Genomic DNA, 25843 nt, shown 5'->3' with positions numbered 1-25843 from the left:
GAGTGAGGGCCGAAGCATCTTGAACGAGTGTGTGAAAGAAAGCACAGAATAGAAGAATCCACACCCTACCTCTTGCTAAACTTTGGGGGGGTGGGGTGCAGGCCTACTATTTCTACAGAACGAGCTGCAAACGCTGCCTATCCAAAAACAGCCGTTTGCGCCTACCACAGCTGGCTACTCGGTCATGCCATGGCAAGCCATGTCCGAAAAAAGCGCCGTCTGCGTCCTTGCGCAGCCGTGAGGGCAGTTGGCGCCGCTGTGGCTTTTCCTGCTCGAGCTGTGCTGGGCTCATTTGAGTCATCCGAGTCTTCCGCCGAGTGTTCTGCATCCTGAATTGCGGGGAGAGAGTTTGGAAGCAGGTGATGCGCCAATCAACTGGGGCAACAAGGGGGGTGCTTGCGGCACGCCCTCTTCAAAGTGAGGTGCAAATTAAGATTAGATTGGCTTGGCTGTTCGTGTTTCTGAGGTTTGCGATTTTGCCGTCAGCCCGCGCCAATAATCCGCCGACTGACGATTTTACCCCTACCCAAGCGAGCCCCCCTGTCGTTCGTCAGGAACGACCGCGCCGACGGGTCCTGCATAATTTGACATCTGGAAATATATCAAGCAAGTGGCGAGATGAGCGCTTTCAGTTGCTGCCGTCGAGAGTTCCATCGTTCCAATTTGTTTGTTTTTAAAGTGATTGGGGTTTCAGGTTGGTTGCGCTTCTCAGCGCGTTATTGTTTTCTTCTTCCCAAGTGGGGACTGTGGCGGTAGATCTTCGAGTCATGGTCTTCAGCTCATCACTAAAACCACTAACATAAATAACGGAATTAACACGGCTGAGCTGAGAGCAGAGCCCTCAGAAGTGAATTGAAGACTCAAGGCGCGTCGTGAGTCCAGCATCGCGACTTCTTTTCTCACCAAGGTCTGTGCCATGCCATTGCTGCTTAGCCGCAATGCCCAGCGGTTGTGCCACTCCAGCACATATATTAATTACGAGTGGGCACCTCGCCAAATGAGCTTTTGCTTCTACTTCCCCTATGGTTTCGATTTGTACTTTAGCCTACGCTTTTCATGTTGTTGAAAAGATTCTGAGAGTTCTGTTGGTAAATGACAAGCAGAAGCAATCTCAAGGGATGTGCATCATGTGGTACTGTTGGCGACAGGGCTCCAATAAGGTTTGAATCAGTGTGTTCTGATCTATAAGCCACAGCCCAGCCCTGCGCCACCCCCCGAACCCCGCAGCCTCCCCTATATCCATCCCCTTTCGGAAAGACGAGATTAAACTTTAAACCTCGATTTTAGTCTCGATCGAATGCTAACAATTCAAAAACACTCCGTGCAAAATAGAATGTCCTTCTTCATGCGGCCTTTGACTTCTTGGACAGTTTCGCTTGCTCTCAAATGCACTCCGAAAATCTCCGGATATCAACTCAATCTTGTGCCCGACGTGTAGTAACGTGATTGATAGCGTTCAACTTTATTTCTGCGCCTCGTCTTAATTTTTGACCTAGTGGTCGCGTAGAGCTTTGCATGTGTCGTGAGTGAAGTTTGGAAGTGGCCGGGGTTGTTCTCTGGAGTTGTCGGCCGAAGTTTCCCTCCCCGAAATGAGTAGGGCCTGGCAATATTGCACCTGAATCTGGAAGCTTCTTTCTTAGTGGGAAGGTGGTTGGTTGTGCGCCAAATGGAGGTCTTAGAACCCCACATATACAGTGGCATTCTGTTCAACACTCCTCTGATGTTGCGTTCCGAATTGTTCACAGCTTTTAACCTCTAAGTGTTGGATGGAGTCAAGGAAGATCTTCCATTGTGGAGACTCGACTGTATCCAGTATAACGATATCGATTGGATGTCTTTATTTAGAACATTTCCTGGTGTTTGGAGTCTAAAGCCCGCCATCTAGCTTCAAGTATGCCGCACCCTTCACAACTTCGCACCTCCCCCTTCAATCTCAGCCAACAACACCCCTTCACCAACCTCATCCCCCGCTTCTCCCTCGTAAACCCAACCCAATCGCCCCCCTTTACTCGCCCTAATCTCCAACTCCATCTTCATCTGCCTCACAACCGCCACCGTCTCCCCCTTCTTCACCTCATCTCCCACATCGACCAAAATCTCCATCAACCTCCCTGCAAACGGGGTAATGACATGGTTCTGATTCCCCGGGTCGCCGCGCCGGTGTGTGGCAGCGTTGGAGAGAGAGCCGAAAGATGCGGTTGTTGAGGCGAGGGTGAGGGTGAGGGTGTACGGGATCGGAGTTTGTTGGGAAGGGGTGGTATAGAGGATCGACGCTGTGAGAGAGGTTGGGAATTCGTTGCGGTGGATGCGGGTTAGTTGGAGATGGGAGGGTGCTGGTGTTAGTGTTGTTTCTGATTGGGACGCTTCAGGAGTGAGGGAGATGGACCAGGCGTCTCCTTTGCGGAAGAGGACATTTGATGATACTGGTACTGAAGTACTTGGTTTATTCAATGTGGCGGTAGAAGTATTGGTTAGTTGAGAAGAAATCCGTTTTCCTGATTCTACGGCAGACTGGAGATTTGCTTCCAGCCACTGTGTATCACAGCCCTGAACGGCGAAAGCATCGCTAGCAACGATGCCTCGGAGGACATCCAGGCTTGTCTTGACACCTTCAATGTGAGTATCTGCCAGAGCTCGCTTTGCTTTTCGGACAACATCGTCCCAAGTTGGCGCAGTGATGATGATCTTCGCGATCAAACTGTCGAAATCCGTTCCAATGACTGTTGCTTGTGAAAGGAGAAGATGGCTATCGACCCTGATGCCATTTCCAGCCGGGAATCGAATTGAGTTGATCTTGCCAACGCTTAACGTCCAATCATTGGATGCGTCTTCGGCGGTCACCCTGAGTTCGAGAGAGTATATTGGCGCAGGTGTCTCGGGGCTTTCAGAAAGGTGGGAGATGCCCATTTCTGATAGGGACTGTCCTTGAGCGAGGAGAAGCTGCATTTTCACGAGGTTGATGCCCATGGCAATGGACTCAGTTATGGTGTGCTCGACTTGGAGCCTGGGGTTGACTTCTAGAAAGTAAAATTCTGGGGGTGATGCTCGTACGAGGAATTCAAAAGTTCCAAGGGACGAATGGTTGACCTGCTTCTGTCAGCATGAAATGGAAGGTGGGCCACAACAACACAAACCTTCTTCGCCATGCTCAAAGCTGCATGGATCACCTCCCCGACCAATTTTCGATCTGGTATCGAGCTCGGGGCAAATTCCACGACTTTTTGAAATCGTCTTTGAATGCTGCACTCCCTCTCCCAAAGATGCCTCACATTTCCCCTCCCATCGCCGATAATCTGCACCTCAACATGCCTATATCCATCAACGGCAGCTTTCTCAGCAAAGACTTTCCCACTTGGACTTTCTTGCAACGCTCTCTTTGCCAGCGAAGTCAAATCTTCATCTCTCTGAACAATCCTGATCCCTCGTCCGCCGCCGCCGTCGACAGCCTTGATAATAATAGGGTACCCAACTGAAGAAGCAAATTTCCAAAGCTCAGATATCTCATTAGTGGGCATTCTGAGAGCGGGGAGTACTGGGACGTGGCATTCTTCTGCGAGGATTCTGGCCTGTAGTTTGTCACCCGTTCTCGATAGAATACGAGGCCCAGGTCCGATAACGAGAGCGCCAGCCTCATCCCACATCCGTCTAGCGAACTCAGGCGATTCCGAGAGGAAACCGTAGCCTGGATGAACAGTGTCTATTCTATGCTTCTTGACAATTGTGATGAGTTCTGAAATGTCTAGAAATGATGCTGGGGAAGTGAGCTGTACGGAATGAGAGGAGCCGAAAGTGTGAGATGCATCAGATGAGGTGTAGATTGAAATTGTCTCAATATCTAATTCCCTGGCTGTTGATATGATTCGTGTAGCAATTTCTCCCCTAGCAATTGTAAGTTGCCTTCTGATTTAGAGAGACATATAATGATTCGCGCTCACCGATTGGCCACGAGAAGGCGCCTTATGGGTCTCTGATGTGGGGGAGACATTGAGTCTATAAAAACAGGTGTAAGATCTGTTCCGCACGTTTCACCATTTAACGAAATGAGTAAAACAACATGTTGGTAATCTTTAATTTTGAAATGCGTACTTGAAAAGGGGAATGGTTGAGATATTGCTGGCCCTTGTCGGCACTTTCCCCGCCAAAACGTGGGGTAATCTAGCCGAGGCAACTTGACAACCGCAACTCAGTTCTAACATATCTCAAGATGGAATCAGATTCTTCCCTTTCCCTCCAACACACCCTCGTACATCCATTCTTCCATATGTCACAATGGCAGACGACAATGGGAACAATTCCTCGAAAACGAGTCCTGCAGGGCGACTGTCCCAAGTAGCTAACCACGTTGCTCCACCAAAAAGACGCCGAGCTTCCAGAACGAAAGACGAGCTCCCACCAGATTACTCCGACATTCTCGGGCAACTTGACTCCCTACGAACGATAGCAAGTACACCAGACACGAGCAACAAAGGCTACGTCCGCCAAAAATAAGCCGGGAAGCTTTGGGTCCGAGAACGCGTTCTGGAGCTTCTAGACCCAGGAAGTTTCCACGAAATAGGCTCCGTCTCCGGCACAGTGGAATGGAAGAAGCTTGAAGGTACACGGGAAGAACCTATATTATACATACCCAGCAACAATGTGCAAGGATTTGGAACGCTGCGGGGGAGGAGGGTGGTGTTTACCGCAGATGATTTTTCGATTCGAGCGGGACACGCAGATGGCGCCCTGATGGAGAAGACATTATACATGGAGAAATTGGCTATTTCCTTGAGGCTTCCGATTGTTAAACTGGTGGACGGAAGTTCTGGTGGGGGCTCGGTAACGACGATCAAGACGGCGGGATTCTCGTATATTCCTCCAATGCCGTCGTTCAAGATAGTGACGGCGCAGTTGAATCTTGGAATTCCGAACTTGGGAGCTGTTCTAGGACCAGCTATTGGGCTTGGAGCAGCACGGGTTGTGGCTTGCCATTTCTCGGTAATGGCAGCAGACGTTGGAGCTTTGTTTAATGCTGGCCCGAAGGTCGTTGCTGGTGCTACGTTTGAGGAGGGCTTGAGCTTTACAGATCTCGGTGGACCGAGTATGCACTGCACGAATGGGACGATTGACAACCTCGCCGCGAACGAACAAGAGTGTTTCGAGCAGCTACGGAATATTTTGAGTTATCTACCAAACTCGGGAAGTTCTCTGCCTCCAGTTTTTTCATCTGAAGACCCCCCAGACAGACTCTGCGAGGAGCTGCGAACCATAATACCAAGACGAAAAGCGAGAATGTATGACCCAAGGAAGATCATCACAACAGTTGTGGATAATGGAAGTTGGTTCGAGATTGGTGCACTCTGGGGAACGACAGCCATTATCGGTCTCGCAAGACTTGGTGGCCGCTCGGTGGGCATAATATCTCTGAACTGCGAAGTAAATGCTGGTGCTCTAGACGCGGCAGGCAGCCAGAAGATCACTCGGCATTTGAAGTTTTGTGATGTTTTCAATATCCCAATACTCCAATTTGTCGATGTGCCAGGATATGCTATAGGCACGATTGCGGAGCGAACTGCAACGATGAGACATGGAGTTGCACTGGCCACAACATATTTCTCTACTACAGCACCGGTATTCAGTGTTGTTACAAGACGAGTATATGGCGTTGCTGGCGGGATAATGCTGGACTGCCGAGACCCACGAATGAGGGTAGCGTGGCCAAGTGGCGAATGGGGTAGCCTCCCACTCGATGGTGGGATAGAAGTTGGCCACGCGGCGGAGCTGAAAGCGATCAAAGACATGGGGCAACGTGAAGCGAGATACAAAGAGCTGGAGGAGGAATATACCCGACTCATGAACCCAGTGCGTACAGCGAACGCATTTGGGGTTGAGGAAATCATCGATCCAGCCATGACCAGGCGGATCGTTGCCGAGTGGCTGAAGCATGTGTATGAGGAACTTTTGCCAATGAGGCTGTTGGATCGAGCAAATGGGAAGATCCATCCGATTTTTTATTGAAAAGCAGAAATCTGGTGACCACTGGATTTGTTCTTGGATCGCTTGGAAAAGGGTTGCATTTGCGTGCGGCATATCCTTCCCAACCTTCACAACCGAGAAAACGTCCGCATAGCTGCGGACAAACCCGAGAATATCATATTCTGGAACAGCTTATTCGATATCGGAATCTCGACATGAGCATTTTCCATTTCCGTCTTTGGACCTGAGCTGTTGCTGCTATAGCCTGAGCTGTGGGTGAGCCAGACCTGAGCCAGGCTGAGCAAGCGAGCCAAGGAGGTGAGCCCACGGTGGACAGGGGCGACCTATTTGGGCTTCTCGGCTACGACTGCTGCCGGCTAAAATTGGAAAGAGTAAGGCAAGGGGTTCTTTCGGGGCCGATTTGAGATCCCTATTTGCAAAGAGCCGTACCAAATAACTTACCGAACCTCACAAATTCCAATATTAATATATGCAAGCATATACCGATCTATTTAGCACTTATTCAACTACTATCTGCCACAAGACATTGTACTCAAATATATATAATACTATACCTCAATAGGAATCGAATCAATACTTCTATATAGTTTCAAAAGGGTCTAAAAGACAATAATACAAATTCTGGGAAGTCAATATTTAATACTCCTTATAAGTATACTATCTATTATATAATGCTACCAGATACTTTCCTAAAGTAAAGTATTATTTATATAAGCTTATATAATAAGATATGATATAGCAGTTATATTAAGGGTTATAATAGCTGGTTTGCTAGCCTTACTATAGTGAAAGCCTTAATAGTATAGCTAGTTTAAAGCCAGAACCCTTAATCTATTACTCTGAATTTGATTCTCTTAACTATTGCAATAATAATTATTTCTCTAAAAGGTATTATATTAACTATAGTATAAGTATAAGTTCAGCTTATCTCCCTCTTCTTACTATTTAGTATATTAAAGAATTATTCAAGTTATTTAAGTTATTTATAAATATTTATAAATAACTTAAATAAAATATGAGTAACGAGTAGCTTAAATAAGTTAAGTAAAATAGAATAATTATTTATAAATAACTATAAATAACTATAAATAATCACGTATAAGTCACGTAATTATAATAAATTAATATATATTTAAATTTTTAAAAAAGAACTAAGATCCCTATTAAGCAGCCTTATATAAGCTAAGCTAGTACTTATATAAGGATACTTAAATACTAATTTTCTATAATAATAAACTAGAAGTATTACTAAGGTTTAATTTGCTTACTAAGTATTATTATTACCTAATTAAATAGCAAGATAGTATTAGATATATACTTTCCCGGAGCCTTACCTAATTAGGCTAGCTCAATTACGTATATAGATCACGTGCGTTATTTAAGTTATTTATAAATATTTATAAATAACTTAAATAATATATAAATAAAATAAAAGTAATGGGTTTTATATTTAATTAAAATAAGAGTAATAACTATTATTCTATTTTACTCTATTTATTTAATATACTATTACTATTATACTATTATAATTCTTCTAGTAATACTCTTTTAATAAATATAATAGTAGAAGCATCTTTTATATAATATAATTTAGCTAATAGAAGTAATATCTTATAATAATATAGCTAATTTCTGTCTAACTATATTATAGTATTTTATATTAAAGGAAGAATCTCAGTATATTCCTTTATATTATAAAGAAAATAATATATATTATATATCTAAATCTAGGCTAATCTATAATAAAAAGGATCTTAATAAGCTTTCTTAGGCTAGTAAAGATAATAATATATACTAATATATAATAAGTAAAACTAATTTCTATCTAATATAGCTATAGTAAATAATAATTTATATAATAATAGTATTATTAAAGCTTTTACTAAGTATTCTATAAACTAAATATAGAATACTAGTAATAGGGAAATAAGTTATAAATAGGTAATATAGTATAGCAGGCTATACTTTCTAAAAATTATATTATTTTAGTAATTTTAAGATTTAGATTATATAATAAAGGCCGCGGCCTTTTATATATAACTTGCAGAAATTATATAAGAAAGCTAGTTTTTTTATAGTCTTAGAAAATAATTCCTTATAAATATTTAATTAATTAAGCTTTTATATACTAAATATTATTTATCCTTTATTATTTCTACTTTTAATTTATTATTTTACTATTAAGTTACGTTTTATACTCTAGTATACTTTATATGAGTTTTTGTCTTATTATAGTTTTCCTTTTATATATTTTATAATAAATAATACAGGAAAAATTAAAACTTCGTAATTAAGGTAATACTTCTATAAAGTTCTAAAAGATATCTATAAGGCGGATTATTAGCTTAGTAAGTTAGGGAAGAAAAGAATTATTATAATACCTTAAGCCTAAGGCTAAAATATTAAGAATATATAAGTATTAATTTTAATATCTTATATTAATTTCCGATATATCTAATAACTTAAATACGAGTTAGCTATAAGATATAATTACTAGTATAATATATAGGAATAATAGAAATAAAGGCTAACTAGTATATTAAATAAATAGAATAAAATAAAATAATAGCTATTATTCTTATTTTAGTTAAATATAAAATCTATTACTTTTATTTTATTTATATATTATTTAAGTTATTTATAAATATTTATAAATAACTTAAATAATATACGTGATCTATATACGTAATTAAGCTAGCCTAGTTAGGTAAAGCTCCGGAAGGGCATATATCTAGTACTATTTCACTACCTAATTAGATAGTAATAGTACTTAGTAAGCGACTTGAACTTTAGTAATATTTCTAGTTTATTATTATAGAAAATTAGTATTTAAGTACTCTTATATAAGTACTAGCTTAGCTTATATAAGGCTACTTAATAGGGATCTTAGTTCTTTTTTAAAAATTTAAATATATATTAATTTATTATAATTATATAACTTATATATAATTATTCTATTTTACTTAACTTATTTAAGCTACTCGTTACTTATATTTTATTTAAGTTATTTATAAATATTTATAAATAACTTAAATAACTTAAATAATTCTTTAATATACTAAGGCTAACTATAAAAGAAAAAGAAATAAAGGAAATAAAATAAGAAAAATTATATTAAGATAATACGAGTTAGATCTTAGTTAGAAATAGACTTTAGTACTCGGAAATAAAATTATATTATTAATTTATATATTATTTTTAGTTATAATAAAAGCCGGAATTAAAATAGCTTTAATTTTAGTAATAAAGCTTATTCCTAAGTCTAAAAGGAATACCCGAATTAGGAAATACCCTTAATTTCAAATAAAATAATAAATAGGAATTAGAAATAAAAATTAAAAAGAAATCGGAAATAAGAAATTATATAAATAATCTAGAAAAGCTTTTAGAGAAAAGAAAGAATACTAAATAAAGAAAAAAAAAGAGAATTCAGAAAAATTAAATAAATTAGCGAAATTATATTTATTATTTTTATTATTACCTTTAATAATACTATTAAATATATCTAGTTTAGTAAAAATAAGGAGAAATACTATAGGTATTAAGCTAATAAAACAGAAAAGAAAGTATAAGTAATAAGAATAAAACTAGAAAAGCTATTATATTATTATTACTAATACTAAAACTCGAACCTAGACTATATTTATTATTATTAACTAGTTTCTCCCAAATTCCGGTTCTTAAACTAAAAGACATATTTAAACGAGAAGTTAGCTCTTTAAGAACCTTATTAGTAAAAGTCTCAGGTATAGAAATTCTATAATTAATTATAGAAGAAATTATTAAGATTAATATAGCTAAAAATAAATATATACTAGTACCGGGTTTAAACCTGCTATTTATAGGAGCTCCTAAAGTACTATAGTTTCAGGGAAATAATATCTCTATATTCTTGAAATAGTATATAAATATATATAAGAACTATTATATTCCCGATAATATTAAAAGAAAGAGAATTATTTATTATATTTCTCCTATTTATAAGAACTAGATTAAAGCTATACTAAAGTATTATACTAATAATCTTAGAGATTACTAGGAGACTAAGTTCTTTAAGGTCTTACTAAAGGAATTCCGAGAGTATAACTAGGAAATACTTAAAATTAGCTATAACTTTCTTAATTAGATTATTATATAAGCCCAGAATAAAGAAATCTTTTCCAAGTCTTATATTAATATATTTAATAAAGTATTAAAGAAGTTATTAAAGAAAAAAAAGAAATTACTTAATACTAAGAATTTATAAGGGAATTATTTATTCTAATAAGAAATTATATTCTTAAGAATATAAATTTCGAGTTTATAGATATTTCTACTTATAAATATAGTAAGATATATAAGAAGATAATAATATCCTATTAGTATAAAGAGAAGAAATACTATTTTAATATTACTAATAACCCAAATATATCTAGATTTAGATAAGAATACTTAAATATAATAGTCTATAATATAGTTCTTAAGCCAGAAAATAATTATTTTTTATTAGTTCCTCTTATTATATTTCCTAAAGCTATTATAGATATAAATAAGAAAAGAATCTAACCTATAGCTAATTATATAAAACCTACTAAAAATAGTAAACCCAAGGAAAATAATATTAATTAGCTAGTAAAAAGTCTAGAAAAACTATTTATTACTATTATAACTTAAGAAAACCTATAGAAATAACTTAATATAGCTACTATTATAATTCGGGAAGATATTTATAGCCTGTTTATATAATCTAGCTAATTATAATAAGTATAATAATATTAATAACCTAGTAAGTATAATTCGGGTCTTTAGGGAAAATATACTAGAAATTATAATAAAGGTTATAAAGAATATTATAATAGCTATAGTAATTAAGCTAGAATAAATAAAAAGTCTAAATAATTATATTCTAAAAAAAGTTAGTCTTAAGTATAATTAGAGAATATTACTTAAGTTAATATAGCCTATAATATAGACCTAGAATTGAGAGAACGAATTTACTATAGATATTATAATAGGAATAAGAATAATAATATTAATTCAGAATATATTTATATTTCTTAGTTCTATTACTTATTAATAAAGAAGCTTATAAATTATAGATATATTTACTAATTTAATAGAAGATAATATAAAGGGCTATTTAAGCCTAAGTAAGAAAGCATTTCCTTTTTCCTTACTAGTAAGTATTAGTAGTTTAACTAAATTATTTCCTAAGTCCGAAAAAGAAAATTTAATTATAACTTAAATACTAGACCTAAAAATATCCAGAGATTAATAGGGAATATCTAGTTTACTAGGCAAGAAAAAGAAAAGAAAACTAGCTAACCGGGATCTATATATAAAAGCAAGTAAGTTATATCTAGGAAATCTAAATAGCTGCTTTACTTTAGAGGAAATTATATTAGAATTACTAATACTTTAGGTTCTGGAATTAATAAATAGTATTAAAATTTAGCTATAAATAGTATTTCTATTAATATTATAATAGGTTTCTTATTAAGAAAAAAGGAAAAAGAAATAGAAATAGCTAAAAAGGTTTTCTAAAAACAAGCTAAAGTAAAAGAAAAGCTACCTTATATAAGAGGCCAGAAAAATACTATTTTAAGAAGTAATAAATAAGGAAATAGCCTAGCTAAGAATATAAATATTAATACTTCCGGAAATAAATAGAATAAATTAGGAATCTAGTATATTCTTAATTATAATAAGTATAGGACTCCTAAAATTAATAATATTCTAATAAGGCTACTAAAGAAAATAATTATTTTATTTTTAAAGACTTAGAAAGAAATAAGAATACTTATTAATATCTTAAAAATACTAGAAGATTTATAGAGCTAGCGGCTATGGCTTATATAATAAATAGAATAATTAAGAAATTAGAAATACTAGCTCAGATATCTAATACTAATAGAATTATTTAATTTAAAAGTAATAGTATTAATATTCGGATATTACTAGCTTATAAATATATTATATAATCTTTATACCTCTAATTTATATTTTGAGAACCTTAAGAAAGTATTAAATATAAAGAAATAATTAATACTAGAACTAAAATTAATATTCTTCCTAAAAAGATCTCTAGAAATATTAGTAAAGTAGTATATAATACTATAGATTATTAAATATTTACTATTACTAGAGCAAAATTTGAATTTGCAGAAATAGTAAAGCTTAAAGCTAAAGTTATAAATAAAGTAAAATATAAAGATATATTTTTCCTAGTTAAAGAAGCTTTAAAGATCCTGCTTAATTAACTATTCTTAGTAAAGATAAAGATATATATTATATATAGAAATAATAATTTATAAGATAGAAAGTTTACTAATCTTAAAAATAACTATAATACCTATATTATTATAATTATTTCATTTTTAAAAAATATTAGGAAATAGAAAAAGGTAATAGTTTAAGAGTATTAAGCTTCTAGAATTAAGGAATTAAGTAATATAAAGCAGGAAACTAAAAATAAAGAAGAAAAATAGAGCCTAATATTATAACCGGTAATAATATTAGGGAAAATAGAAAGATATTGGGATTTCTTACTAATTGTTTCATTTTAGGTTTAGGAATTTAGGAAATTAATAATATTTTTAAAGAAACTAAAATAAAAAAGGCTCTAATTAGAGTATTATTAAGAATAGTTCCGGATTTAATAGAAAAAGAGGTAAAAAGGATATTAAGTAAAGATATTTCTAAAAAAAAGATAAAGTAATATCTCCTAATAATAAAGAAATATATTCCCGAAGCTAAGAAATATAGAACTTAAGACTAGAAAGAATTCTAGAATATATAAGAGTTTAAGGAAAATATATTAAAATACTAGATAAAAAGATACTTTCTATACTTAAATAGGAAAAAGCTAAGTAAGAAAATTATAAACTTCGGAAATTAGATAAAAAGAATACTAGAGAAAATAACTATAGCTCTTAAAGAAAAAGGTAATAACTATAGTCTATTTCTAGTTATAAAAGTATATAAAATAAAAGACAAGAAGATTTAACTAGTAAATACTAATAATAGAACTAGAAAAGGCTCTAGTAAATATCCGAACTAGTTTAAGAAATCTAAAACTAGAGAATATTTATAGGAATATACTAGGAAATATAAGAATTATCTTTTATTAAAAATATTAGTTATTTTAAGAGATTTATAGCTTATTTCGGAATATCTTAAATAATTAAATATTAGTAACTAGTTCTAGGAAAAGAAACCAGCTATATTTCGAGAATTAATAATTAATTAAGAAAATATAATTATATTTAATTAGAAAGAAATAGGAAAAGTTTATAAGAATATTAGTTTATTTATTCTAATTAAGACTATTAAGTATAAAGCCTAGTAAGAGAAGAATTTCTTATATCCCAAAACTCTAATACTAGTAATAATAAAAATACTATTAGAATATCTAAATTATAGAATCCTTAAAAAATATAATAGTTCTTACCGGAATTTATAGTTCTTGGTTATAAAAAAGATTACTAGGACTTATAAACTAATTAATACTATTATAAAAATAAATTTAGTAATCTTATAAGATACTAATCTATTTTTATTTACTAATAAGATCTCAGAGAAATTTACTAGATATATTTATATCTTTCTAGTTAATTTCTTTTCTAAATATAATTAACTTATATTAGATACTTGTAATAGGAATTTAATTATATTTATAATACTTCTGGAACTACTAAGAATAACTATATTACCTCAAGGAACTACTAATTCCGTTATATAGTTTATATGAGTTATTATAACTATTCTAGAGAATTTATTTCCCAAAATTACTATATTATTTATTAATAATATTAGAGTCAAGAGACCTTATATAAACTATAATAAATAGCTTATTTTACCTAGTATTTAGTATTTTATATTTAAATATCTTTAAAATCTATATATAACCTTAGATAAAGTTAAAAGAACTAGAGCTAGTATTAGAGAAAAATTATAATTCTATTATAATAGTATAATTATTATTGGCTTTATTTATAAAGTATTTAGAAGAAGTTTTTTAAGCTCAGGAATTATTAAGATCTTGAAATAGAAATATTATAATAATATAACTAAAGGCAAGATATTTATTAGAATTATTATTTACTATTATATTTAGATTAAAAGCTTTATAATTATTACTAAACCTATTTATTACTTAATAAGAAAAGATATAATATAGAACTAGAGTAATAAATAAGTATAAGCTATATAAATTTTTTAAGAAAAGCTTACTATTATTCTAATATTCTATAAGTTATATTATAATTCATTAGAAAATTAGGGAATAATTATATTAATAGTAAATACTAGCCTAAATAAATAAGGCAGAACTCTTAGTTAATATAATAATAAAGGAGAAAAGAAAATTATATAATATAAGTCTAGAATCTAAAATAATACTAAATAGAAATATAATATTACTAAGAGAGAATACTAAGGGCTAGTAAAGTATTTATAAAAAGTATAATTCTAGCTATATAAAGTTTACTTTATCCTTAAACTAGATACTAATATACTCGTTATATAACTAAGTAAAATAAGTAGCTACGGATTTTCCTAGAGCTCTAGTTATTTACTAGCTAGTATAAATTTAACTATTTGATTTTAAAGTCAAGTATATTAAAGGAACTAAATATATTACTACTAATAAATTATTAAGATATCTATAGTAAGAAGATAATACTAAAGATAACGAGGATATTAATAAATAGTTAGTAATAGGGCTTAATACTATTAGAATAATACTTATTAGACGGAAAGTTCAATTAAAGAAAGCAGTTCTGGTTTAGTTATATAATATTATTTTGAGAAATCAGACTTCTAAGACATTTACTAGATATTTAGATAATGGTATCTAGTTACTAGAGATTAATAATTAAAGCCTTATTATATCTAAAAGCGAATTAATAATATTAAAAAATAATAATATCCGGAAGTTATATAATAAAGGCTATAGTCTTTTATATATAACTTCTAGTAAAATAGTAAATAATAATACTAACTCTTATATTTTACTTAATAATCTAATATTTTTATTAGATTTCCTAGATAATAGCTATTCCGAATAATACTAGAATATTATATAATATCTTATAATATTCTCTAGACTAAAAGAAATATCTAAAGCCGAGTTTCGAAAGTTAAGTAAAGAAGCTTTAAATTATAGTATAAGAAATTAATTACTATAGAGAATTATATCTAAAATATACTTATCTTAATTTATTATTAATAATTAAAAGTAAAAAGAAATTATTATTAAAGAATTATATAATAAAATTAGATATATTAGAAAAAAGAGTACCTTTTACTTAGTAGCTAGCTATTATTATTAGAAAGGTTACTATAACTATATACGAAAGTATATTAGTACCTATAAAGTTTATTAGTATAAGAGTAAAAGAAAATAAGAAGAAGTTTTATATCTAATAAAAGCTATATTTCCTTTTTATTATATTAGAATTAATATAATTAAACTACTAAATTATAAGGAATATAACTTATTAGTTACTACTAGAAACGATTTCTTAGGATAGATTAAAGCTAAGCCTTTAAAGAACCTAACTAGTAAGAAGATTATTAAGTTTATCTAGAAAGAAATTATTTATAGATATAGTTTATTTAGGTAGCTTAAAGTAAATAGCAGATCGGAATTTAAAAGAATAATAATTCAGGAACTTAATAAGCTAGAGATTAATTAAATTATTATTTTAGCCTATAATTCTAAAGGAAATAGTATAATTAAAAGAGGGTATTAACTAATTATTTAAGTACTTATTATATTTATAATAAGTAAAAAGAAGCCTTAAATAGATTTACTATTATATGTTTTATTTACTATTATATGTTTTATTTACTATTATATGTTTTATTTACTATTATATGTTTTATTTACTAACTAAGTTATTATATATAAACTAACTAGATTTACTTCCTTTTATATAATCTATAGTAAGAAAGCTATATTACTTATAGAAATACGCTTTCTAACCTAAAGAATATTTAGATAAAATAAAGTTTATAATAAAGAAATATTTCTGGAGATATATATAAAGCAAATATAAATAAGAGATAAAGATATTAAAGAAGCCAGAATAAAAAAGAATAGAAAACGCCAAGAAAGAAAGAAATAATTTAATACTACTTACTAGATTTATTTAAAATCTATTTCTAAAAAAGATCTAGTTCTTATATATAATATTAAATTAATAAATTAAGACAAGTCAAGAAATATAAAGCTATTATACTATTAGCTTGACCCGTATAAAATAAGGTATATAGATTAACTAAAAAGATACTATATACTAAAAGAGCTTAATAGTACTATATTCTAAAAAACATATACCGGGAATTAACTTAAATAGTTTATTAAAAGAAATAAATTCTGGTACTTCCCTAAAGATAAAGTTAATAATAAGTATATAGCTATAAATAAATATTTTAAAACAGATATAAAACTAGAAAAGAAAGTAATTATAAAGTATTATAAGCGAAATAGTATTTAGGAAATCAAGAAAACTACTAGTATTATTATATATATTCTAAAGTTATTAGAATTAGAGAAAGTAAAATATATCTCTTTTATAGAAAACTAAAAGAAAGTATTTAATAATAAGAACTTTTCTTAATCTAGAATAAAGCTTATTACCTTTAATTTCTTATATATCTTTTAAATTTTCCTTCTAACTATTATTTATAACTTTTAGAGAATATTATTATTAGATTACTATTCTAGAGATTAGATAAACTTTATTATTACTTATTTCTTATTATTATCTAATTATTATTATCTAATTATTATTATCTAATTATTATTACTAAATAGTATTCTTAACATATGAGATTCTATTACTAGATCTCAGAAATCGAATATAAAGTATTTCTTTTAGTATAAAAATAAATAAGGAATTAAGAGATTACCTTATAAACTCTTAATTCCAAACTATAATAATAGATAGTAATTATATACGGAATTAGGAAAAGAAAAAAAGAGGAAAAAAAGCCTTTTATATATATTTTTTTTATTAAGCTAGAAATCTTTTAGAAGCTCTAATTACTTTTTTAACTAGCTATTCTCGCGGCTTATACTAGTCTAAAACTTAATTATAATATTTATAAATCTCGACTTTAACTTGAATTACTATTATAAGTTTACTTATAATATCTAAATAAACTTCCTAATTAGAGGTTATATATAGACAGAAAAGCCGAACTAGAAGCCTTATAAAAGAAAAGGGAAACCTTATTAAACCTAATAGTTATTTCCGAAAATACTTAATAATATATAATTCTGGAAATCTCTTAGATATTAAATAAACTAGAACTACTTATTTAAAGCCTATCTCGTATTAAGAAACTCACCTTTCTTTCTATATAATTATAGTTATACTTAAAACTAATACTAAGGCTTAGTTAGTATATTATATATTCCTACTTTTATATAAAGAGAACTTCTTCTATATAGAACTCTTTCTTTAACTATAATACTATTTCATTACCAGAAACTAATTACTTCTTTAAAAAGCTAATATAATTTACTAGTTCTTGCTATTAATCTATTTCTTACTATTAAATATTATTTAGATAATTAAGAAAATACATTTAATATTATATTCTTAATACTAATTCGAAATATCTAATTTTCTATATTTTATATTAACTTTAATATTAATTATTTCAAACTTAATAATAGTATTATAAATCTTATTTATATTATTTTATAGTTCTTCTTTTTACGAATCCTAATATTTTTAATATTACTTTTATAAATATAAATATTATTTTAAAGTCCTAACTAACTAAATAGTTTTATATTATATAAAGTTAACTTTAGTAAATACTAAATAAATATAATTAGTTTTCGGAAAAGATATAAATTAGTTTTAAAAGAAATAATATCTTATTCTAAGTTATTTCTTAATTCTATTATTCTAATTTCTTTTTTATTAATATTTATTTTATATTTCCTAATATCTTTAGTATATTTATATATTTTATTTTTTATATATTTCTTATATTATTTTCCTTCTTTTATACTATTTTTTAAGTTAATAGAAATATCTCTAAATAAATAAAAAATCGGGGCATGCCTATATTATGAAATTTTTATTATTTTCTCCTATATTCTAATACTTTAGATATTATTACTATATTTATACTTCTATTATATTATCTTTTTATTTTCCTATTATTACTATTTAGTTTAATCTATCTTAATTATTTCCTAGATTATATTTCTTTAAATATATATATTTATATTATTTTCTATAATAAAAGCCTAATCCCACATTTTACCTTTTATAATTATTCCTAATTCTTAATTATATTACCTTAAATATACCTAATTATTATATTTATTTTCTCTATTATATATATTACTATTTTAGTTTTATTTTCTTACTAGAAAGAAAGAAAAAACTCGAATATATATAATACCTTTATATAATTCAAGTTTATTCTAATTTATTCTTTATTTTAGAAAATACTTAAAAGAAATTCTTATAATTTTAAGAACTTTTAATTCTATAACCTATAACTATTATACTAATAATACCTTTATAATTCCTTTAAAAATAATAAAATAGCTAAAGAATAGATTCCTTAAGCTAGTAAAGTATAATAGCTAGTTCTTATAAACTATAGTATTATTAAAAGCCTATAAATTAATAGTATTAAAGTTTAGAATATTAAAGAAGTATAAGTAGTTATAGAAGGCTTACTAATACTAGAAAAGATAGCTATAATTACTAAATTTAATACGAATATCCTAAATAAGCTAAGTAAGCTAAGTAATATATATAATAAGCTCTTAAAGTAGAAAACCTTTATTAAAGACAAAACTAAACTAAGATTAACTAAAGAGAAGCTAAAGAACTACTAAGCTAATAATAGGGAATTCGAGAATATTATTAAAGGCATTTCTAAAAGCAGATAAGAAAAGCTTAATAAGATTAAGACTATAGTAAATAGTCTAGAAACCAAGAATTAGAATAGAATTATACTATATAGTAAAGCTTTTAGCTAATATATTAATAATATCTATAATAACCTTAATAAAAACGTTTATAAGAAATTATATTTCCTTTTTAAGATAAAAGCTTTAGTATATAAAGCTATTTAGTTAATTAATAAAGCTACTTTAGAGTATATTAAGAATAAGAAGTATTAGAATACTAGTATATTTACTAAATCAGATATTACTAAGGTACTTAAGTATACTAAAGCTATTTCGGAACCTAGAGAATTAGTTTTTAAGCTATTATTAGCTAATAATCTCAAGGCTAGATAGTATATTTTTAATACTTCCGGAATTCTAATTAAGAAAGTTTATAGTAATAAGCCTTTTCCTGCTTTCCGAGATAAGCTTATTCTTTAGGCTCCTATTATAATTTTAGCTTTAATTCAGTCGTATTTAGCTAATAAAAATAAAGCTAATTTAATAAAGCCTAGTAAGAAAACTACTAGTAAGACTAGTAGAACTAGTATAACTAGATAAGAAGAACCTGGCAAGAAAGGAAAGCAAGCTAAGCCTAAGACTCCTAAAAAATAATAAAAATCTGAGTACTAGTCTAAATATAAGACTAGTAAAATAAGAGAAAATAAAGACAAAAGTAAGAAGAAATTCTTTACTCTAAAGAGAAAAATACTATCTAGAAAAACTCCCGCATTTATACCCAGAACTAAGAAGCAGAAAACTAAGGATATTAAGTCCGGGGAACTTAAAGAAAATATCTAATATACTTATAAGATACTAGCTAAATAAAAGTTAATACTTACTTAGTAAGATAAGTATATTTTTAAAGGGATATATAGTAGTATTTTAGAATCTATTTATAAGCGAGAATACTATAAAATTACTAATAAATTCCTTAAAGCTTCCTATATAGTATATATTTAGTAGCTTACTAATACTTTCTCTATTAATATACGAGATTTCTTTTTTAAGATCTAGGAAATTAAGAAATATAAATATAAGTACTATATTTCTAATTAATTCTGCCCAAATTTATAGTTCTAATTTAATACTATAATTCTTATTCCTAAATCTAATATTACTAATTTAGATATAAATAATTATATTTATAAGAAAGATTACCTAAAGTAGATTAAGAAGCTTAGTATTCGAGAGCTCTTAATAAAGGAAATAGAAATATTATAGTTCTATTTCCGAAAAAATAATATATTAAAGTATAGAGATCTAGATAATAGCTACTTTACCTTAGTCTTTTAATTCTTAATAGCAGATCTATTAATATAGCTTGGATTTCACGAGGTATTAAATAAGTATCCTATTTACCTAATTACTTATTTTTAGCTAGCTAGATACTATATTCCTAGAAATATTAATTATAATTAGTATAAAGGAAATACTAAAGATCTAGTTACTACTAAAGCTTTAAATAGCAAATTTTACCTTAGTAAAGAGTATTAAAATATTAATTATATTTTCTTTATAAACCGTAAGAAGGCTACTGTTTTTAGTAAGAGATTCTTTAAAGACATTAATTATTTCTCTATTTCCGATAAATTTAAGCCAGAAATAGCTAAGAAAATAAGCAAGTATTTACTAAAAATAATAAAAGAAAAGACTTCGAGTATAATATATTTAACTAGATAAATAAATACCTTTAACTAGGTAATCTATAAGTCTGGAATTATAAACAAGTAATAATTCTCGAATAGTAAGTAAGTTAAAGAATAGCTTAATAATAATTTACTACTTAATAGGCCTTTTATTATAATTCTAATAAGCCTAGTTACTATTAAAAATAGAATATACGAAAATAGAGTCTCTTATAAAATTATTAAAGCCTCTTATCTAGAGCTTTTCTCTTTTATTAAAAATTAATTTAAGAATAATATAAATAATACGAAATTCGAAAGAGCTATTTATTTAGAATATATTAGTATAATTTATAATATGATTTACTATAATAAGCCTCCTTAATACCTAGTAGTAAAGGCGGAAATTAAATAATAGTTAAAGGCAAATACTAATTAATATAGAGAACTATATTAGATTTAATATAAGAATACGGTTAAGCGAGTTCGGATTACCTTTAAGCAAGTTTGGGAGTATGAAATAAGACTATTTAAGGGTAATAAGTTATATTTTAGGTATATAAAAAAGAAATTAGATTAGCTAATAAAAAAGAATTCTAATTATTTTATTATTTCAGACTCTAAATAGGATTTTTCTATTATTTTTAGTATTTAGGGAACAAGTACAAATAAATAGGGGATCGGATATAGTATAGCAGGCCATATTCTTTAAAAATCATATTATTTTAGTAGTTTTAAGGTTTAGATTATATAGTAAAGGCTATGGCCTTTTATATATAACTTGCGAAAATTATATAAGAAAGCTAGTTTTTCTATAGTCTTAGAGAATAATCCCTTATAAGTATTTAATTAATTAAGCTTTTATATACTATATACTATTTATACTTTACTATTTATGCTTCTAATTTATTATTTTACTATTAAGTTATGTTTTATATTCTAATATACTTTATGTGGGTTTTTGTCTTATTATAGTTTCCTTCTTATAGCAAACTAATATAAAAGATAATATAGAGGCATATTATATAACTTTGGAAAAAGCTTAATTAGTAATTATTATATATTGAAATAATAAATCTAGTAATTAAAGGCTATTCCGAGAATTATTTAGCTCTAGAATATTATCTTAGTAGAACTATAATTATTACTAGAATTAGTATAGTATAAGCTATATTATAATATCTTAATTCTATAAAGGAAAGGTCTATTTAGGCTTAGCTTTATAGAATAGGTATTATGAATTGGATTTCGAGTAGAATTAAACTAATTATAGGCCGATTTCTTAATTATTAGTAAAGTCGAGAAAGACTAGAAATTAGTATAATAAATGAGTTCTGGCAAAAGCCTAAAGAGGCTAAGATTTTATATATAATACCGAATTATTTGATTTTAGAATAACTTATAATAGTTATAAATAGTAAAGCTAATATATAAATAACAATAGCCTAGTTCTAATAAAAAGATATATACGGGCTATACTTAAGCCACCAAATTTCCCTTACTAAATATTATATATATATATATATATATATTTAACTGGTTTGCTTTTTAATTATCCTTAAAAGTACAAGATTTGTTTTATTTGCATTTTCTCTATTAAATCTATTACTTTTTAAGTAAAACACTTTCTGGATTACTAAATCCAGTCATTTAATCTATTATTTAACTCTAGTAATAGCCAGAAGATATATAGGCTTGCGGCTATTCTTTTCTGTTTTAGATATTAAATTAAGGCAAATAGAAATATAATAATAAGGGCTAAAGATATATTAAAAGCCTATATTAAAAGTAAATTATTCTAATTTATTACTTTAGATTATAAGTATAATCTTAATAATAATAATAGTAAATTAAATAGAAATCTTTAATCTTTCGAGAAGCAGATAGCTTTAAGTTCGAAGATCTTAACTAAGGCCTCAAAGATCAGATTTATTCTTTAGTACCTGAAATAGCTAGCTCTTTATAGGGCTAGACTATAAGTTAACCGAATATAATTAGGATTAGATAAATATTAGGGTAAGAGTTAAGGTAAATATACTAGCTATTCTTATATATAGAAGTAGTCTATTAATTATATATAGATTAACTAGTAATTCTTAATAATAATAATAACTTAAATAAGATATATATTAGAAGTCAGGCTAAAGGCATTTCCGGTAAAGTTAATACCGGATATATTAAACTGGATACAAGTCTATATAACTCTTTTCTAATCTCAGAACTTGCCTTAGTACTAATAGAGTCTATTAATATATTTAGTCTATTATATAACATTGTGAAAGGCTACTATATTAATAAGATAGCCCCGGAACTTGGGTCTTATAAGTAGTATAGTATGCCTTTTGCTTCTATATAAGTCTAACTATTGCAAGTTTAGGCCTACTAGTAAGATATCGGCAGTATTATTCGAAGTATATTAGTGGAATCTATACTCTATTCCCTTCTCAAGTTTTCCGATAGCAGTAATAATGAATAAACAGATAAGAATATGGCTGAATTAGAAAAAGAACTAGGGTTGGCTTTGGAAGAATATAAATAGAGTTATTATTGGCCTATATATTTACTTCCCCAAGTTTTTATTAGCCGAGGCACTATAGAACGAGATCTAGAGTCGAGAATACAGCAAAACCACTAGTAGTTAACCAGAAAAGCTACAAGATACTTATTAATATAGTATTTCAGCTCAGGACCTTGAGTAAAAGCAGCAGAAGACTTAGGTAACTATAGAATTACTTGAAAGAAGGGAACTTAATAAGGAAGCGCTAGTAGAAGAAGCGGGAGCGTTAGAGATATAGCAATAGGGGAAGCTTATAGGGCAGCAAACTATAGATAATTATCAGAATCAGGTAGAAGTAGATAATATAACCGATCCTATAGATAAGGAGGTTATTGAGGCTTTGCCAGCTATATAACTAGAGATTGACTATTGCTATTTTTGACTATATGGGATATATATCTGGCAGCTTATTGGATACCAGATAAAGATAACCCAGTACTAAGTTATATGGGGGAACAGCCAAATAGCTCTGATTCTTGGGTTAATAAAGACAATATATAGATATTAATGCTATAGCTGCCTTGCAAGCGATCCTCTCAAGACTTGGTCCTATAGGTAGAAAGAGACATTATATGTGTTTACTATAGACGCTCTAGCAGGTATAGCAAATACAAGAAGATTTTCGAGTACTTGGTCGATAAGCTCTCTATATGGATTATTGAAGATTAACTGAGAATCTCACTCAGTTCTATATTACTTACTGGGCTTAAAGATAAGTAATTACGCCACGAGCGTCCCCGTTTTTGGAAAATTTGAGGAACTGATTGCTGACGGAATATATCTTAAACAGTGTCTTCTACAGACCCCCTGAGCCTAGCAGAGTCTGAGGCCCATCCCAAGCATCTAGCGACTCTGGTCAACGACGAGCACTGCCATGCTCCAAGAACCCCTCGAAGTCAATCTACTGCCTCCACCAGGCCGGGCACGGAGCGGCGATCCTGATGCAGGGAAGCGGGGCAGGAAACGGGGGCACCAGGACCTGCATGCTGAGACCCCCCTCCACCGCTCGCCGATCCATCTCCTCCGCCGCCTCGTACTTCCCTTGATCCCGCAGCACTGCAACCAGGTTGCTCACTCTGGTCAGCGAAGAGGGGTGCTCGTTCCCCAACGCCTTCTCTCTCACCTCCAACGCTTGCCGGCTCATCCCCTCTGCAGTCTCGTACTTCCCTTGATCCTGCAGCACCAACGCTAGGATGCTCATGCGTACATCAATCCGTTAGGTCTCGTGATTGATGTGTTGTTCACAGCACACACGCAATGGAATAACTGTTTTAGGACTTGTTAATATCTTAGCCTTCTTCTTGTAGGAGCTATTATCACGTCTCCTCCTCATATAAGCAAGTATTGCAATGAAAGTCAGAGGTTCATGCCTTCAAAATGGTGGTACAACAGCTTATATGATCTTGAATTTTGTGCGTGTGATTCTACCGGCTACCTCACCATACGAGCATCAACTGAATACCTTAAGAAGCAGAGTAAAGTACTTGAACATCCTTGTCTAGTTGAAACAATCATAATTGAAATCTTAGAAAGCCTTGAAATCGTGGTTAGCCACCGCCTCAACAAGTATAGTGCATACATACCGATCTTTTCAATCACTATGATAATCCATATATAAAGATTTAATTTAGTCGTAGGTGAGAATGCAGTGGTGCACTTAGAGATCAGCTAAGCGGACTGCCCCACCGATGGCGAAGTTATCTCCGGCAGGTGCAAAGGCCCCCAGTTCAACGAGTGCACACTCCAATACTTCAAATACTGGATCAAGACACTTCGGTTATGCATTCCACCAAGGTAGGAACAATTCACAAGCAGAAGCCATTAGATGCTGGATGACGCTCGCTAATACATAGGCTCTCCCGGCAAGAATTATTAGTTGAAAGGGCGAGGAGCACTGCTCGTAATTATTTCCCAAACGAACGGGACAGGTATTAATATTCTATAAGCTAATACTCAAGGTCTATATAAGTATATTATTATAAATAATACAAGAGTTATGAGAGTAATAGAATATTAATTATTTATAAAAAGAAATTAGTAAATAAGGAATATAGTATATTAATATTCGCTAAAATAATATAAGATACTATTAAATTCTATAATTTATTTTATAAGATATATATTAGAAGACTATATATATAATTAAATAAAGATCTTTATTTTAATTATTATTAAGAGATTTAAGTAAAGAGGAAGTATAGTATCTTAATCTTTATTTAAATATTATAAAATACTCTTAAATCTTTAAATTAAGTTTTTAAGAGCTATATTAAAAGCTTATATATATTATTATTAAATTAAATCTTAGTATACTCGATTACCTTTAATAATAATAATCTTTATCTTAGAATTATAAAGTCTTAATTATTATTAAAATAATTTAAGATATTCTTAAATTATATAATATAATTTTTATAAGTTATATTAAGAGCTTATATAAATTATTAAGTCTATATTTTAATATACTTAATTACTTATAATAACGATTATATTTATATTAAATATATAATATTCTAAACTTTATTAAAATAATATAATATATTTATAAATCTTATTATTTACTTTTTAAGGTTTATACTAAAATATTAAATATATATATAAGTTAATATTTATATATTTAAGTCTTTTTTTTTTAGTAATAATTACTTTTATATAAAAGTATATAATTTTAATTTCTTATTATTTAATTTAATATATAAATAAAGCCCTTTATATTATTTATAATATTAAGATAAGCTTTATTTATATACTCTTATTTCTTTATTAATATACTAG

The 25843-nt window shown here is 29.3% G+C and overlaps 3 protein-coding genes across 3 annotated transcripts; 1 reads left to right on the top strand and 2 right to left on the bottom strand.

The window, feature by feature from the left end:
• Positions 1-1768: 1768 nt before the first annotated feature.
• On the bottom strand, positions 1769-4083 carry K444DRAFT_600420 (uncharacterized protein). The gene is made up of 3 exons (XM_024878618.1): positions 3936-4083; positions 3135-3879; positions 1769-3087 (listed from the first exon to the last, which is right to left on the bottom strand). Exons 1-3 carry the CDS (start codon positions 3983-3985, stop codon positions 1906-1908), a joined length of 1977 nt encoding a protein of 658 aa, XP_024729944.1. The 5' UTR covers positions 3986-4083; the 3' UTR covers positions 1769-1905.
• A 186-nt stretch (positions 4084-4269) lies between these two features.
• Positions 4270-6218, top strand: K444DRAFT_704666 (ClpP/crotonase; the record flags this gene model as incomplete). The annotated part of the gene is made up of 2 exons (XM_024888089.1): positions 4270-4444; positions 4538-6218. The coding sequence occupies 2 exons, from the start codon at positions 4270-4272 to the stop codon at positions 5992-5994; spliced, it is 1632 nt and encodes a 543-aa protein (XP_024729943.1). The 3' UTR covers positions 5995-6218.
• A 17621-nt stretch (positions 6219-23839) lies between these two features.
• Positions 23840-24496, bottom strand: K444DRAFT_197029 (uncharacterized protein). The gene is made up of 2 exons (XM_024870979.1): positions 24439-24496; positions 23840-24334 (listed from the first exon to the last, which is right to left on the bottom strand). The coding sequence occupies exon 2, from the start codon at positions 24267-24269 to the stop codon at positions 23970-23972; it is 300 nt and encodes a 99-aa protein (XP_024729942.1). The 5' UTR covers positions 24270-24334; positions 24439-24496; the 3' UTR covers positions 23840-23969.
• Between the last annotated feature and the right edge of the window lie 1347 nt (positions 24497-25843).

This window comes from Hyaloscypha bicolor (genome assembly GCF_002865645.1).
Source record: "Hyaloscypha bicolor E unplaced genomic scaffold K444scaffold_165, whole genome shotgun sequence".
In the NCBI taxonomy this organism is placed as follows: Eukaryota; Fungi; Ascomycota; class Leotiomycetes; order Helotiales; family Hyaloscyphaceae; genus Hyaloscypha; species Hyaloscypha bicolor.
The sequence above is the reverse complement of the archived record's forward strand: the minus strand, read 5'-3'. Positions and strand labels throughout refer to the sequence as shown.